General features: G+C 39.9%; 1 protein-coding gene across 2 annotated transcripts; it reads right to left on the bottom strand.

Annotated features, from left to right (window-relative positions):
- Positions 1–8,405: 8,405 nt before the first annotated feature.
- Positions 8,406–16,398, bottom strand: zdhhc18a (zinc finger DHHC-type palmitoyltransferase 18a). Of its 2 annotated transcripts, XM_042424856.1 has the most exons (10): positions 15,512–16,397; positions 15,139–15,299; positions 14,696–14,845; positions 13,770–13,907; positions 13,579–13,630; positions 12,819–12,921; positions 12,612–12,724; positions 12,322–12,427; positions 10,986–11,056; positions 10,117–10,204 (listed from the first exon to the last, which is right to left on the bottom strand). In XM_042424856.1, exons 1-9 carry the CDS (start codon positions 15,745–15,747, stop codon positions 11,015–11,017), a joined length of 1,101 nt encoding a protein of 366 aa, XP_042280790.1. In that variant the 5' UTR covers positions 15,748–16,397; the 3' UTR covers positions 10,117–10,204; positions 10,986–11,014. The 2 variants fall into 2 exon arrangements, with proteins under 2 accessions (XP_042280789.1, XP_042280790.1); XM_042424855.1 differs by lacking the exon at positions 10,986–11,056 and having other exon boundaries at positions 8,406–10,204; positions 15,512–16,398.
- Between the last annotated feature and the right edge of the window lie 398 nt (positions 16,399–16,796).

The raw sequence follows: 16,796 nt of genomic DNA on the forward strand, positions 1-16,796 counted from the left end.
TGGAACAAGGTTACGCAAGCAGCCGTGCTGCTGACGTCAGACTGCCTTCGCTGCCTGCTTGATTGATTACAGTAGTGCTTGGAAGAACAGAGCTGTGCACTCATTGAAAAAACAAACACACCAAAACACACTATATATTCAAGTGCCATCATACACCAGCTCTCTGCATTGTTCAGAACTGAGCAGTGAAATGAAAAAATACCAAATATATATACACTATTTGCTGTTGATCTCATGTAAGCTTTGTTACTATTGTTAGACTGGAATCAAATCATGACCTACTGTAACCAAACCCAACCCTTACATACTGTTCACATTCTGACCCCTCACAGTATCCCTTCATAATTAGTCTCTATACCAAACATCTGAACCACAAATTTATTTTTAATTCATAAATACCTCATCAGTCATTAATATATCCTCTTAGAGGATGCCTGGCCTATCCTGGCAGTGGCAGTGTCGATAGGACTAGAGCATCTAGCACAGTTCAAAAATGCAAACTTTGGTCAATCTGTTTTCTAGGTTAAAGAAGTGGTGATGTGGAATTCTATACCCACAAACATTAGAGACTCAGGGAGCTTTGCAGAGTTTAAAACGAGCCTCAAGTTTTGGCTAAAGTCAGCACAAAAGTGTCACCACCAATCATTGCTTGTATTTATTGTATTTGTCATTATATTTAATATCTCACACTGATGGCTTCTACTGTGCTGTTTTATGTAGTGTAATTGTTGTTCTGTGGTTGTTTTTTGTCTACTTGCCCAGAGACAACAGATGTAAATGAGCTATAAGCCAACTCCGGTGCAATTACTTTTAATTGTGCACTGTCCCTGTAGAGAAATAAACAATAAAACTAAAAAAAAACTAAAAACTAATGAAGCTCTCAGAGAGCTGAGAGACTATGCATTAGGTTTTACGCTATTTGTGGAGGAAAAACATTTACAATCACATTACATTATATTATGGTCATTGAATTGTAATAAATTCGGGTCAAATTTAACCCCTCTATGTATAAAATGTGTATCAGCTGCACAAAAATAAATTTGAAATATTAAAATATTTTGTATATTTTTGGTCATTTCAGGAAATTTAATTAAATTTCAGGCTAAAAAAATGGTGTTTTGGGGTTTTTTCCACTGCTCTCAAATGTACAAATTGGTCAAATTACGTCTGAACAGTAATGTAAAGGCTAATTTTATGCGTGTAAATAGTGATGATACAGTATTTCACAAAGAGCATGTTAACGCTGGCTTAAGTAATAAATATGTTCCCATCAATCATGTTGAAAATAATCTAATGATAAAGAATCAGTTCTGTCTTTTCATCCTGTTTTTGTGTTTTTTCTAAGTACTCAACCCAGAGAGCTGTGGCTTTATTCTCATATCACCATTATGCCACAGTTCTGACTTGGGTACCTTGGGATTAAGGGAGGTTATTGCATAGCTGCAGTGCTCTGAAGCTCAACGGTCAAATATAGTGTTTGACTATGTATTATATAAGCCGCTCTGACTGTACTGACTCTGAGGTCGTGTTGACTGCTGATGGCATTATAGAAAGAGAAAAATGTAAATCAAACAGTGGCTGAGGGTTTAGAGACATGAGAAAAATATACAACAGAGCAAGATAAGAAATTCCTTTAGCGCTTGAGATAAAAACGTAATTTCTACAATAAATCAACTTGCTTTCATGAGGTAGAGCAGAGAGCTGAGGGTAAAAACTGACTCTTTGTCATGCACACATTCTCTCCTATATCCATATAAATTATCACTCTTTTTCTTAAAGCCAAAAACACACATGGATATTTCAACACATGTGACTTATTCCCGACTTACAAAGGAGCCCAGTTAGAAGAGAGGAATGTATGACCGCGGTAATAAAACACCCTCACCTCCTTCTGTATGTCTGGGACGTCCTAACTTGGATAGCTTCCTTAACTGGAGCTTAAATCATGTTATGCAAAGGCCCCACAGCCACCCCAATAGGGTAGTTAGGTTCCCTGTTGCAAATCACTCTGTCAAATACTACAATAAAGAAAATAAACCCCAGTTTGCTTCACTTCCCAGCTTTGGTGTTCCCTGTGGGTTCTCGCTCTAGGTATAATTCTCCACTGATCAAATACTACCAACTACACTCCAGGGACTTAGAGACAAGTTGACAGCTGTGTACAATGTACAGATCTACGTCCTTGAATAACCACTAAGGCAACAAATGCAACCGTAAAAGCTTATAAAATAAATATTTTGTGTAATTTTCTCAACACATGAGCCTGGTGTGGACATTGCATATTAAAAGCTACCAGGGAAGCCAGCTGGCTCCGTCCACTCTCTGCAGCATTTACCAGAAGCGAGGGGGGGAATCCCTATTTAGCAGCAAGCTCTGATTTCATTCCCAGAAATCCTGCTCCTGTAACCTCATCCAGTAGCCAGAAAAGAGAAAAAACTCTCTCTGAGGGTGATAAAGAGTGTAACACGTTGCAGTCAATTGTGTGGATTCACTGGACACCTTTGGGGTTAAGCACAGCAGAGATACAGAGTGGTCTGTAAAGGTCATGATCATACTAGCTTGACTCATGTTTGACTAAAAAAGCAGAGCCACTCTCACTCAGGTTAAACCTCCGTTCAAATAAGCAACTAATAAAAATATATTAGCAACACGTTTTCTAAATCATCATCCAGATTTCTGAAATCCTCTTCCTGGACGGCTTATGGGAATGGGCAAAACTGTATCCCATCATGCCGCGGGACAGAGAGGGACAGCTGGATGTTCCAAGAAATACAAAAAGTACACTTTACACTTTCTAGTACACTAGATTAATAGGTTTATGATCTGTGATTTACAGGCATTTCCAAACTCATGGCAGGTGTTTGTTAAAGATAACTAAACTAAATACTGAACTAAAACAAACCTGGCTTGTTTAAAAGATTCACGCAAGCGCTCCGGTGAAGGGCTGAGATTTATGTAGCTCTGTAACTGAAAGCAGGCATGTAGCACACATGGCCAAAAGCTGTTCTGAGTTACATACTGTGGAGCTATGAGTAGCGACTGGGGCTCAGACACTGATCAAAAAACCACTCGACATTCACCACACGGTCTCAAACATTTTACAATACATTTCAAAGCCTTGTGGCCTCCCGACACAGACTATCTGTAGTGTTTTACTGTAGAGCAAACCTCTCTCTCTCTCTGTGTGTGTCTTTGCTACCTTTCTCCCCTTTACGTAACTTTCTTTTAAGTAACATAGGTAAACACGGGCGGAGATATGGAGCATTTAACCCATTCTTGCCTTGTAAAGGTTTGCTGTGGCCTTTTAAATCAAACAAGCTGAGAATATGTCTGGTCATGCCCTCTCAGTGACTCAGCATCCATTATCTATCTGTTCCTCCCACCTTCTTCTCCACTCACTTTTATTTCATTGCTACATATATATCTGATCCATGACCCAGTGCCTTAAGTACATTGGACTTTATCAGTTATTGCATAACGTTAACCTGTACATAACCAGATCCTTACAATGTTTGCATTTCTATAGTACGGCTCCATAAACAAAGTGGTGGAAGAAGTGTTCAGATTTACTTTACCATGTGGTAAAAATGCAAGTAAAAGTTCTGCATTTAATATTTTACTTCAGTAAATATATATATATATAAATATATTTAAAGCATAAAGTGAAACTAAAATGGGCTTTGTTAGTGTTTTATTATTATATGACTGAATTATAATTAATGGTGTATTAACAGGTAAGCAGCATTTTAATGTTGGTTGCAGTAGAGCTCATTTTACCCATTTTACCCATTTTATAAAGCTTTGGGCGGTTTAATTTGCTGTATAACAATGCATTGCATCTTACTGTATGTGCTCAATATAGGTTTTCATCATCTGTAATGTAACTAGAAACTATAGCTGTCAAATGAATGTATTGGAGTAGAAGTATAAATTAGCATAAAATTAAGATAATCATGTAAAGTACAAATATTGTCCTGTGCAAAAGTTTTGGGCACTCAAAGTAAAGTGAAGATGCTTTCAAAAATAATGCCATGAATAGTTTTTATTCATCAGTTAACTTCATACAAAATTCAGTAAACAGAAGAAAACCAAAATGAAATCCATACTTGGTGTAACCATGTTTTGCCTTTCAAACAGCACCAGTTCTCGGTACTCTTACTCACAGTTTTTCAAGGTACTTGGCAAGAAGGATGTTCCAAGCATCCTGGAGAACTTGCCATTCTTGCAGAACTTGCAGTTCTTCTGTGGATTTAGGCATCTCGGTTGTTTCTGTCTCTTCATGTAATCCCAGACTCACTCCATGATACTGAGATCAGGGCTATGCGGGGGCCACACCATCTGTTGCAAGACTCCTTGCTCTTCTTGTCTATGAAAATAGATGTTTATGAGTTTGGCTGTATGTCTGGGGTCATTGTGATGCTGCAAAATAAATTTGGGACCCATCTGAATCCTCCCTGATGGTATTACATAACAGAGAAGAAGCTAAAGTACCTAAAACTTTTGCACAGTACTGTACATCCAAACTGTACTCAAGTAAATGTATTGAATTACTTTCCACTACTGAGTAAAGCAAAATCAAACATTGTAATTATCTGCTACAGAGACAACTTTAGTGGTTTAACTTGTAAAGCTGCACAATATAAAATAATCAAATATATTAATATAAATATATAACATACAGATTTGTTTTATTAACTTGGCCACACAGTCCACTAAGACAATGTATCTTAAAATAAACAAAAGATACAAAAAAGGTTGTTATTTTTTTAAATCACCTCAGGATTAAAAAAGACACAGGATGCTTCACATCTAATTACCTAAAATAGATGCCACTTTATCTTGACTTAAAATATTATAGAAATAAGATACTTTCCACTCTTGTGCTGTATAAACTCTCAATAGAACGCACATTTTCAGTGTTAAAATATATGTCAAAGTGTGTTTAATATGACTTCTATGGTCAGAAACTGTCATGATGTGAGTGTGAGTGATAGATGTTCACTGAATAATGTTGAAATTATGGTTTATTTTATGGAGAAAAGTGCACTTTGATGCCTTTCTGTCTCTTTAAAAAACAAAGAGCGATGAGTTTATCTGCTTGAAAGTGAGCCTTGATATTATAAAAATGATCTGTCAGCAAGCAGAGCATTGTTCAGTGGATTGATTGAAGCCATATCTAACAGTCTGCATGATAATGGCTGTGATAAGGGCTGACCCTGTGTTACCCTGGTACACTGCTCCGGTTCCATGGCACATAGTCAGGTTTCCATGAGGAGCTCTTTCCATTTTACCGTGTAATGCCAACACGTTTCCACTGCAAGAACCAGGGATATCTCATGTTTTTTTGAAATTCACTCACAGTATCTAATCTGCACACTGAAAAGAACAAACACTCACATATCCAACAACTGCACTCCTTGCAGTTTGGCTGATATGGTATCGTGGAAAAGTAGAAATTAATTTTTATGATTATTATGACGACAGGAGAAAAGGGAGCCATACCTTCATATCAAGATCAAGACGTTTATGTAGAACAGCAGAAACAGCTGCGGCAGTCTGATACAAAACACAATAATCACACAATCTAAATATGCCTAAACTATTCCAACCTAAGATAACCTGCACACAGTGAGCTGCACTGTCAGATCTGCCTTCTGAATCTTTTAATACAGTGGATCTCTCAAGAAAGCTTATACAAAAATAAACCAAAAAAATAACGAACTGAACTGATCTACCCTTAATCTTTAAAAAGGGCTTCCAGGGAATTTTTTAGGTGTTCACACACGCTGTCCACAAGGCACAATGCCCAAACACACACAGATAATCAAATCCACCCATGTTACACCCAGGGATGTTCCCGGAAAAGCAGTATACAAACATATGGATAAGTACTGACCAAACTCCACAAACACACACACAGACATACTAACTAAGTTGTCATGGATCTACAATTAGTGTCGCCTCGGATGCATGAGTTGCAACAGTTTGATCTACGTTGACCCTAGTTAAGAGGTCAAACACACACACACACACAGCTGGAGGAGCAAAAAACTTTTCTTTGAGAAGTTTTGTAGTGTAAATCTACTGTGGAGAAAATACAAATACGTAAAAACAGTATTACAATTCAACTTTTAGGATTCAGAAATTTCAACCACCGTGTGCAAGTGATCCACAGGATTCAGTTGTTTCATGTTTCACTGGCAGTGGTGCTAACTATTCCTGCTGGCAGCTGCAGCCTGCTGGCAGCTGGTTTATTCTGCTCAGTACAGGGTTAATTATATCCAGCTTCACTGCCCAGCACAGAGACGTGCCATTAGCTCTCGAAATCACAGCAGCACTGATGCTGACAACTGCCCTGACTGTGAGTCACCTGTTTTTTTTTGTCACTGAGCTACTTCAGTTCTGCTCTGGTCAGTCCAGTAGGCGATGAGGAAAAGACTTGTGAGAGTGAGACACACGGCTGCACACATGACAGCGGGCCAAACGTGGCTCGCTCGAAGAGGAACGAGCACGATGATGAATCAGAGTGGATGACAGCCGGAGGTAAAATTGGTAGTGGACTATTTCTTTGAAGAGCTGGAATGTATTAGTTTTAAGTGAAAGAGCTGGCTTTCCCTGATGTTTCGGTTACTGTATGCTGCTCATGTGTTCCAAGAAAAAGAGAAGGATTCAGCCAAGTAAAAGTGTCACATTAGAGACTGAGGTTTTGTCTGGGCTGGTCCTGTATAATGAGCACATGTCCACTGAAAATAATGGAACAATTATCCATCTGCTGGTGTGAAAAAAGACAGCCTGTCTGATCTAACCCCATCTCTGATATTAAAAAAGTCACCTTGGGTTTAATTTCAATACATCCTCTTTTTCTGCAAACCAGCAGTAAACTGGACACTCACCCCTTGCTGACTGGGTGGCCTGCTCTGCCTCTACACCACACCAGCATGATGCACTCCAGCAAGCGAATAATCACCCGCAGTCACATTTAACTGACAAATAAACTCCACTAGACAGAGATGACCTGTTACTTGTACACAATTTTCAAACTCCTCTCTAGTTTTTTTTTTTTCTTCTTTTGCACTCCATTTTTTAGTCTTAGGGCTGTGATCAAAATGCAACACAGCTGCTGAGGCAGTGAAGCGTTGGCTTTTTCTTCCTGCAAGACCCTGAGCCAAAGTCTGACCATCTGTTTCATGTTAAGATATACAGGGTGCCCCAGCAAGGAGTCTTTTGAAGTCCAATGAGGTAATAGATACATTAAATGTGTAAGAAATCCATTAAAGTTATCATATATCAAGACAAATACGTTGTTCTGCTGTGCAACAGTCTGTGCTATGCAACCATGACATCCTGTCTGAATCCAGCCTGAGCTTTATCACCAGCTTATGTTTGCTCTCTTTTTTCTCCCCGTATTTCCTGCTGCATTAAAATAATATTGAAATGTATAAAACACAATTATAGTAAAGTGAAAACTATACCGAAATTGCCTCCAAATCTTACACAGTGTTACAACATTATAAAGCTATTTGACACACATTTATAGGATATCAGGCAACAGAACTATTGCATATTATTATAACAATTCAAAACAATGCTATTTGAAAGGTGAATAATCATACAGGAGGCACCAGCTGGCATATACAGACACAACTTTTTTTTTTTTAAGCTTCCAAAAGAAGTGATTTTTGAAGGACTTTAAAGCAACTTTCTCACTTTCCAGCATACACACACTGACAGAAGTCAGACTCCCTCAGCTGCCGGGGTCCAGCCATCGTGATCGCCGGCCTTCAGGCAATTTTACTCCAGTTTTCAATTTCAATAATTACAGGCAAAACTGCCTCCTAAAAAGTATAACCCTGGGCACAGAGTAAACATCATGTCAGCAGCAATGCCAAGGAAACAATTTACGACAATGTGAAAGATGATATTCTGTTTTGTGTGGCTATTCACGAGGGAAAAAAGCTCTCTCAGCCACAGTCTAAAAGACTTAATCTTATTTGGTGGGAATGCATCTCAGGGCAGATGGAGAGAAGACAGCAAATGTTTTTATCAAAATCCTTCTTCTGGTGACCGGTGTGCAAGACGATTTATCTCAATCATGTTTTCCTGATTTTACTGACAGAGTTTTCTAACTACATCACCTCATTGCAACACAGACAAATCAAAACACATACATGTATATTTCTAAGCTGTCTTTCTAGGTTAGTTGTGATCCACACCAGTGATCACACCTCACACAGGCTCTTTTCATTACTGGATGTTTGCCTGTCTGAACACATGTGGTCAACATGCATCTCTTCATTGTTTCCATGAGGGAGCAGTCAGAATGGATGACTGTCATTGATTTACTGTGTGTGCTATTGTGGAAATAACCCCATAGAGAGAAAAAAACGAGTCCAGAACAAAACAGCAAAAGTGAACAAAACCGATCATTTTTATTGACCAAATGTCACAGTTCCACTGTTACATCCTACAAAATACAAACAAGTTTGTTCATACAAGCACTGCTTGTAATCGTCTACACAACCTACAGTCTTGATGCAGACTGTAAATGGACGATCCTACTGACTATGGCGAAGTCGTTCTTCACAAATTCACAACCTATGTCCAGCTTCAACGTTCAGTTACAAAAAATAAATAAGACATCAAAAGGCCTTTCTTCTAGTAGTTACTAAGCTGTTGTCTGACTAGACTGCAATCCTTATTCGCATCCTGCCCCCTAGTGGCTCAAACTAACTCCTGCCATTTACTGTCATAAGAAATTGTACTCCACTGTCACAGATATAGGGGGTCAGGTTCCACGCTGTAAGAGCAGGAAAAGGTCACAGCCGTGAAATTGACAGCTAGCCCTGCGCGTAAAGAGGTCTCATGAACATTCCTAAAATATTTCTCTGCTTGGAACAGTCCATACATCAAGCCTGTGACCACAAATACACTCGTGACGGGCAACGTGCTGTTTATGTGCCCTGAGGCGAAGAAAAAGCAGATGCCCACTCGTACTGGGAGCATCCCAGTAGATCACATTAATAGGAAATAATGTGTCAGCTATAAATACTGCAATCCAAGCCCCAGCAGGCAGCAGCAGATGTGATTTTGATTTAAATTAAATACGTGGGTTTGACAACCAACATGAGATAAAGCGACAAAGTAGACATTTGAAAATATGTTGAGAAATGCGTCAGATTTCAGTTTGATCTCTTTTATGTATCCTCTTCCCATTACAGTCTCCTAAAGAGAAACAGCTCGTACAATCAAAAGAAACGCACAAGACTTGCAGAACCGATGACAAATTAGAGCAAAAAATTTTGATATACAAAGATTCAAAATAAAATAAAGACTGCACTTTCTCCTTCAAACTCTGATTATTCATATAAAGACTGGATCCACCTGATGACAATGGGATGAAGTAGATTTAAATGACATAAGGCTAACTCTCCAGTTATTGATCCTGAAATGGCTCACTATCCTGAGCATGCCAGTTCAGTGAATCTAAACTTTTGTTTTTGCACTTCTTGCATCCACAGATGTACTTCCCAGATTTAAAAGACCTGTTTGCATAAGATATTAGCAGGAAATTAAACACTGCGGCTGTGATGTATGGCTTGAGGTTCTGTGGAGGATGAGGAGGCATGTTCTGGGTGTCTTATAATAAAAAGGTGTTCAAAAAATATCTCTATATTGTGCTTACCAGTGTTACTAAGTTTAACCTCCATCCTGAAGTACGTGTAAGACATTGTTTATATAACTCACAGAACATAAAAACCCTCTGAGTAATGCTTCATCAACTCATCAGAATGACATCTTGAGATACCAAATGACAACACACAGCATGACTGCCACTGTAAAAAAAAAAAAAAAAGTTTGGTTGCCCTCAGGGCAGCGGAATAAAGCCAATATCAGGTGCATCGCCCATGATCAGCGTGACGCGGCTAAGCGACGGTGAGGGAGAAGCCAGACGGAAGGCCGGGTTGATGGAGTGCAGCGAGTCCCTCTTGCTGCTTCTGGTGAACGGAGGGCAAGGTCCGGCCACGGACTGGTGGGCGTGCTGTCGTGTGCAGCCAGCTGTGGGCGAAGGCTCTGCGGAGGGTGCCATGTTGCCGGAAACCTCCGGGACCAGGGGGGTGGTTTTTGGGGTGCCAGGAGGGCAGAGGCCATGAAAGTCAGAGGAGTGGACCATCCTCTCCAGCACGTCCTTGGTGCTCTGAGTGCACTGCGTGAAGAGGAAGAAACAGATTCGTCAAAAACAGAGAAAAAGCGCAACGTCATCAGTTTGTGTTGTGAAAGGCAGAGCTGCAATGACACGAGAGTAAAAAACGGGACAAACATGTACGGAAAATTCTGCAATGTGATTAAAGGGGTTAGTTTGGAGCTCATCCACGGCACAGTGGAAGCAATGATCGCACTGGTGACAGCGTTGTCAATAGACTCATATGGAGAAGCATGGAGGAAGTGGGTTAGATGCAGACAATGGTAACAGAATGTGACCATATGGAAGAAGGGTAAAGATGTGCGTGGTGAAGCTGCTTCTTTGTGCGTTTCTTCTGGCTCTGAGTGGAAAGGGAGATAAAGTTTATGCAGATTGCTCACGTCACCGTGCATGCACAATAAAGCCCCATACAGATGAGAACACCATTTCATCTTAACTACAGAGAAGGACAAGAGGGAAAAAAAAAAAAATCATCAGCCTCCAAAGACGAGCTCCATCCAGTACTGAGTGAGATGTTAATGAGAGGGCGAATGAGTGGCAAGTGAAGCATGCACAATCACAAGTAAGGCAGTGCACCCATCCACACAATCACTACAAACCAATCACAAAATCTGTCCCAACTGCCCTTTGATTTATTATGCAAGAAATGAAATACGAGATTCCTCTAAAGACTTGTGAAAGAAATGACAGCAAAAGTTAACACAAACTACAGTATGAAAGAAATCACAGTGAGCGCCGTGCGGAGAGATGTTGTGATTGGTTATACGTTCGACCCTACTCTTACCATCAACCGTCTACATGCAGCAGTGCCTTTCAGGCTGTGCAGGACAAAGCAAAATCCTGACAGTTCTCCTCCTAGCGGGGTGGAATGGATACAGTACAACACTGAGCATTAAATCTTACATACTTATATCATTAAAAAAAAAATAAAAACCTCAGAAGACACAACTTTGCCAAACATCTTAATATCTGCAATCAGGCACATGAAGACTTGAAGAAATGAAGAAGCAAAATAAACTTAAAACAGAGACCAAAATCCCAAAATACAAAAATAATGTTTATTTAACACATAAAAGAACACTTATGCTTTTTAGATAAAATAAAGTAAGTGAAAGTGGTGATCTTTCACAGATTTAAAGAAATAAAGCAATATAACTAATAATATACCTAAGGAGTTTGATACATTGACAATATTGAGTGACAAAAATATTTAAGGCATGTGACAAATAATCTGTGATAAAGTGCTGATAAATAAATCCTATGCAAACCTTTTTCATGTTCTAATATAAAGCAATAATTGAGTAATTTGTATGCATACACCTTCACCATAACATACAAGCAAACTCAGTAGTACATTAACAAGGAGGTAGATACAGCAACATGTTGAATTTCTATGTAGATAAGCAAACATAAAAACAAGATTTCAGATATCAAAAAGGTGCAACAATAAACGTGTTTACTGTCTCACAAACGGTCAGAATATATCTGCAGCGGTCTAACAGGGTAACTCAGCAACTCAACAATGACCGCAACAAATGATTAAGTTTCAAGCTGTTAAAACTCTGTGTTTGCTTTCTGGCATTTTAACTGCTCAGTGATGCCAGACAGCGTTACAAGTGACTTCCAAGACATTTTGTTCTAAAGCTAAAAGAATAAATGACACAGCAGTATTATTTCAGCATGTTGCATGGTGATAAATTACCTCTTCAGCAGAGGTTTCTGTTCAACGCCAGCGCTAATTGTCAAGCTTAATCATTTCTACATGAACATGAGGTTTTATCATATGTGTCAATTTAAAGCTATTGTAAGCTGAGCCCTAGTAATGTTGTTCCAGACTACTTAATAGGCCATTCATTATTAAAAATTCAATTCTATCTAGTTTGCATAGACACTACGTATAAAACATGCAACTTTCATAACACTGGGCAAAGATTCACAGTTCAGCATGTCAGCAACTCTGCTTGATGGACTGAAGCTGGAAGTCTGAAGATGAAATAGTGGACACACACAGTGGAGAAGGCACACTGGGGGGGAGAGGGGGGGGGGGGGCAGGCTAACAACAACACAGGGGCTATGGGACAATCAGGACTCAGGAGGGACCACAAGCTGGTTCACCCTACCATGTGCGTGTCATTCTTGGCCGCGAAGGGAGGCAGCTCTATCTCCAAGGCGGAAGCAGCAGGGATTGCTTCATCAGGAGGCAGGAAGCCTCTTCTGTCGATCAGACTAAAGGACATAACAGAGAATTATATTACAAAGTGCTGTAACAAATACTGTAACTGTATCAAGGAAATGTTCTTCAGGCATTTCCACTGATACTAAATAGAGGAACATGTGTCTAGATTTCTAGAGAATGCGTGTGACATGCGAGGCATGACCTTATGGGATGTGTATTCCTGATATCACTTACCTTGGAGGCATAGGGCCACATAACGTCACACAGCAGTTGGTTATAATGCTGTTGTAACTGTATGGGTTCCCAGACTCCTCTGCACCCCTTTTACTTGACCAGGAGCCCTTAATCTGCAGAGTTACCATAGACAGACAGCTATCAGTCAGTGGACTCATTTAACAAGTATGAATTGAAATGTGTTCATATTGGGCTTTGAGCACTTACGTCTTCATTTGTTGTGAGGTTGGAGGCTACTAAGTAAGTATGGAAGCCTGAGAGGCCCAGAATAGACCAGATGGAGAAGAAACAAATCACCAGCTCCACCACAGTACACGAGGGAGAGTCAAGGAAGGATAACATCGCTGTGATTACTGAAGAGTGATGGCAATTAGAGCGCCATGATCAACATCTATGACAAGGGTGAATAAGTGTGTGTAATATTTCTGTGTCAACATGGTTGCTATAATAACATCTTGAAGGACCATGTTATTGTGTAATTTGGCCACAACTCATACACAGACACTTCACATCACAGCAGACCATTTTCCAAGGAATACTTAAACTATTTAGTTGAATTTTTGTGTTACCTTCCAAGTAATTTTAATTTGTTTAAACTTGAAACTTCCCTGGAAATGTATGACAATGAAATGTTTGATTCAAATTACATGATGATGATTTGTAAAAATGCTGTAATGGCTGCTAACTAGTAAAGAGCAAACAATGTTTGTATTCTTTCTGAATTCAGGAAAAACACACAGAGACATCAACACAATGACATGAGGCAGCAAACCTACAACTGGAAAGCCATCTGCCTAAAAGCACTGATCCTATTAGGCACAAGCTAAGCCTGTGGAGCAGCGGGAAATGCCTTGTCAACAATGTAACTTGTGTTATTTCTTGGCATGAGACAGCAGCACCGTCAAAAGACTTCATCAATCTCATAAATAGTTTGATTATGTGAAAATTCGGTATGTACAAAGGATATCTGGCAGGGCTCTCCTGGATGGCTTGGACAAGGCTTTTACCTGCTTGAGAACCTGGAGAAACAAAAACAGACAAAGCGGAAACAAAATAATCATAAAAATGTGTTTTGTTTTTTTTCTTTGGAAAACAGGACAATTACGTGACAGCTACTAACTGAGCACATTTGTCTTCTTGCTGAATGAGAATACTTACGCAGAGTAATGTGTGTGATGACACAGCCAAATATGAAAGATGTCAAAAAAGACAGAGAGATGATGAAGCTGTAGAAAAAGCGGTAATTGCGCTTGCCCACACAGTTCCCCACCCACGGGCAGTGGTGATCAAATCGCTCTGAGGGTGAGAAAACAGTATACATAGAAGACATTAGAGACATGTTTATAGAGGTCATAAGGTATAGCAGTAGTAAAGGTTAAAAGCTAACTGGCTTATATAAAATCATTCATATCAATGAAGCAGAGGAAAAAAGACTAGATCTTCTGAGTCAGTCAGCAGGATTGGAATTAGGGTCAATACAGGCATCTTTTAATGGAGCTGTATTCACTGTAGATACACTCACTCCAGCACGTAGATGTGTCCATGCTTTTTCATAGTCAAAACTAAAATTTGGTTAAGAGCACTATCTTACTATTATCTAACAAACACTAACCCTCACTCTCAATCAATCACCCTCACCCTAAAATTAATACATAATCAAATGAAGGTTTTCCTTTTCCACTTTACAGGACAGACCCATCAGTCTGGCAAGAGACACTTTACAGTCACAAACTGGAATCAACTGCTTGCTTTATGTTGCCAACTGATGACCTCATACTGTAAAGACAACCCACTCAATCACAAACTATACAGATCTGATACACACAGGCATAAAACTGATTTTCTTTTTTTACATAAAGATGCTCATTTAAAGACAGCTGCCAAAATCATACATTTCATGTGAATTTAACATCATTTTGTTGTAAAGGTCCTCAGTCTATATATGGTAAGTGTATTGTTTCAAAACACAGATAAGTGGATTGATCTAGGAAGCAGTATAGTATGTTCCTCCTTGCAAAGGCATTAAGTTGTTAAGTTTAATTAGTGCAGTTGGAATAAATGGTAATTTCCCACCACATCCTTACCGACACAGTTGTCACACAGGCTGCAGTGGGAGGTCCGAGGAGGCCGGAACATTTTACAAGTGAAGCAGTATTTAAGCTTTACCACCTGCTGGTTGATGAGGATCTCCTTGGTCCGCGGAGGAGGGCGATACGTGGAGGATCCTGAGGTATCTTAAAGTAGAGAAGCACATAGGGAGAAACTTACTGAGAGACTAGAGGGACATTAGTTCAAAACATTTCACCCAGAAAGCAATCAAGTGAAGAGTGAGTGAGGAAGGAAAAAAAAATTAACACAAGTAAAAAATGTCTGACTTTTGCACTCTTCAACACTGACAGAGTGTAAGCTGCTTAGGTCTCTGTCTGCAGTTCAACAACAAACAGTCTCTCAAGAGTTCCCCCATATGGCAAAGCTCTTCTACCCCATCTGTCCCACAGTGAGTATGCAGTTCCTGGGTGTCCCTTACCTATCTGCTTCTCTATGTCTGCAGCCTCATCTGGGGTGGCCCTAGGTAGGATGCCAGGGTCTGTAAAGCTGGTTCTCAGCAAGGAGATGACCACAAACACAAAAAGCACCCCACCAATCACAGGTATGAAGACGGTCAGATGGTCTACCAGGAAAGGGCAACTGAAAAAGAAAAAGATGAGCTTTGTCACACAACCTTTAATCCTTACGTGTGTTCTCATGGAACAAATACAAATAATACAGGATTATGCAGTGACAACCTGCACACGCACATCATCAGCAGAGACCTTGAAGTTACATTCAGGCCTCGCAGACAGACAGACAGACACACACACACACATACATACATAAAAATGATATTTCTGGTTGCTTACTCGAATGCAAAGAAAAGGCCACAAGTGACAACAATAAGGCCCAGTGTCAGAGGGAGGACACCGCTCTGTCTGGCCAGGATGATCCGTCCATCGCAGTAAAATCTGTTCTTCCCCGGGAACACTTCCCATTTCCTCCGCGGCCGCTGCGCTTTCTTCTCGGTGTGGTTTTGTGCCGACGACGGCGACACCGCCAGCGCCCGCGGGTCGATCTGCTGGTACTCGCAGTTCTTCATCATGTAAACAGCCTCGACACGTCTCGGAGGTAGCTAAAGGCACACACGAAACTCTCTTTTCTCGCCGCGTTTTTTTTTTCGAGAGACAACAATGTCACGACTCAGTCATCGTAGGGGGGCTGATATTTTGATGTTTCCCATCCTGAATGCTAACGCTAGCTAGCTAGCGAACCAGTAAAGACATTCTTCTCCGTAGTTGAGTTTTACAAGTTGAATCCGCATCCGAGTTGACTCAAGGTTAACTACCATCTTTGGTAGTTACATTAAAGCTAAACACAGATATTGATAGTCATTTGGTTATTGTAACTCGCCGTTTTTGTCCAAAATTAAACACAAACAGACGAGCTCCGATTCAAGCGTCTTGCAGGGTTGTGTCTAGATGGTAACCCTAGATTTGCGAGAACTCTCGCGAGATTTATAAAGAGGTAGTAACTTTAACCCTCACCATGTTTCAAGTAATATTATTAACTCCAACTCTGATCTTTCAGTAACCCTAATATAGTGAGTTTTGTGCCTAAACCTAACCAGACCTTAACCACAGCGTTGTCACACCATAAAACAGTGAGACATTAATATTTTGAAGCGACTTGCGAGAGTTCCGCAAATCGAGGGTTACCATTGTTCGCGTTTCCTTTTGTTTCCGTCAGCCAACGCACGTTACAGCGTGGATGTAGACGTGACCACGCAGGACTCATCGCAGATCTGTAACTGCGCAAACGGCTCAAATGAACACTAACATGATTTGTAGATCAGTGGCAAACAGCAGCTCCAGTACAATTCTAATCTGTTTGTACTGGCATCAGCAGCCATAAATATTATGTTTTCACCACATTAATTTATTAAAGCCTGTAAATAAAATATAACAATTTATTTCTAACAAGCAAAATTGTTCATAATAGACCAAAAAGAAAAAGTTTTCCTCTAGAGACCTATAGTCATACAGAACTATGAACAGGCAGACTGCATGACAGTACAAGATATGGTGTTTATAGTGTCCAAGTTCTGTTATTACTATTTTATTGTTCAAAAAGAATAGACTAATATTTCAAACA

This window comes from Thunnus maccoyii, chromosome 10 (assembly GCF_910596095.1).
Source record: "Thunnus maccoyii chromosome 10, fThuMac1.1, whole genome shotgun sequence".
Classification (NCBI taxonomy): Eukaryota; Metazoa; Chordata; class Actinopteri; order Scombriformes; family Scombridae; genus Thunnus; species Thunnus maccoyii.

Coding starts and splice junctions, on each gene's coding strand:
- zdhhc18a (XM_042424855.1), bottom strand. CDS start 15,747: ATGATGAAGAACTGCGAGTACCAGCAGATCGACCCGCGGGCGCTGGCG. Junction 14,846..15,138: donor AGACATAGAGAAGCAGATAG/GTAAGGGACACC, acceptor CTCTACTTTAAG/ATACCTCAGGATCCTCCACG. Junction 13,908..14,695: donor CCTGTGTGACAACTGTGTCG/GTAAGGATGTGG, acceptor TCTCACCCTCAG/AGCGATTTGATCACCACTGC.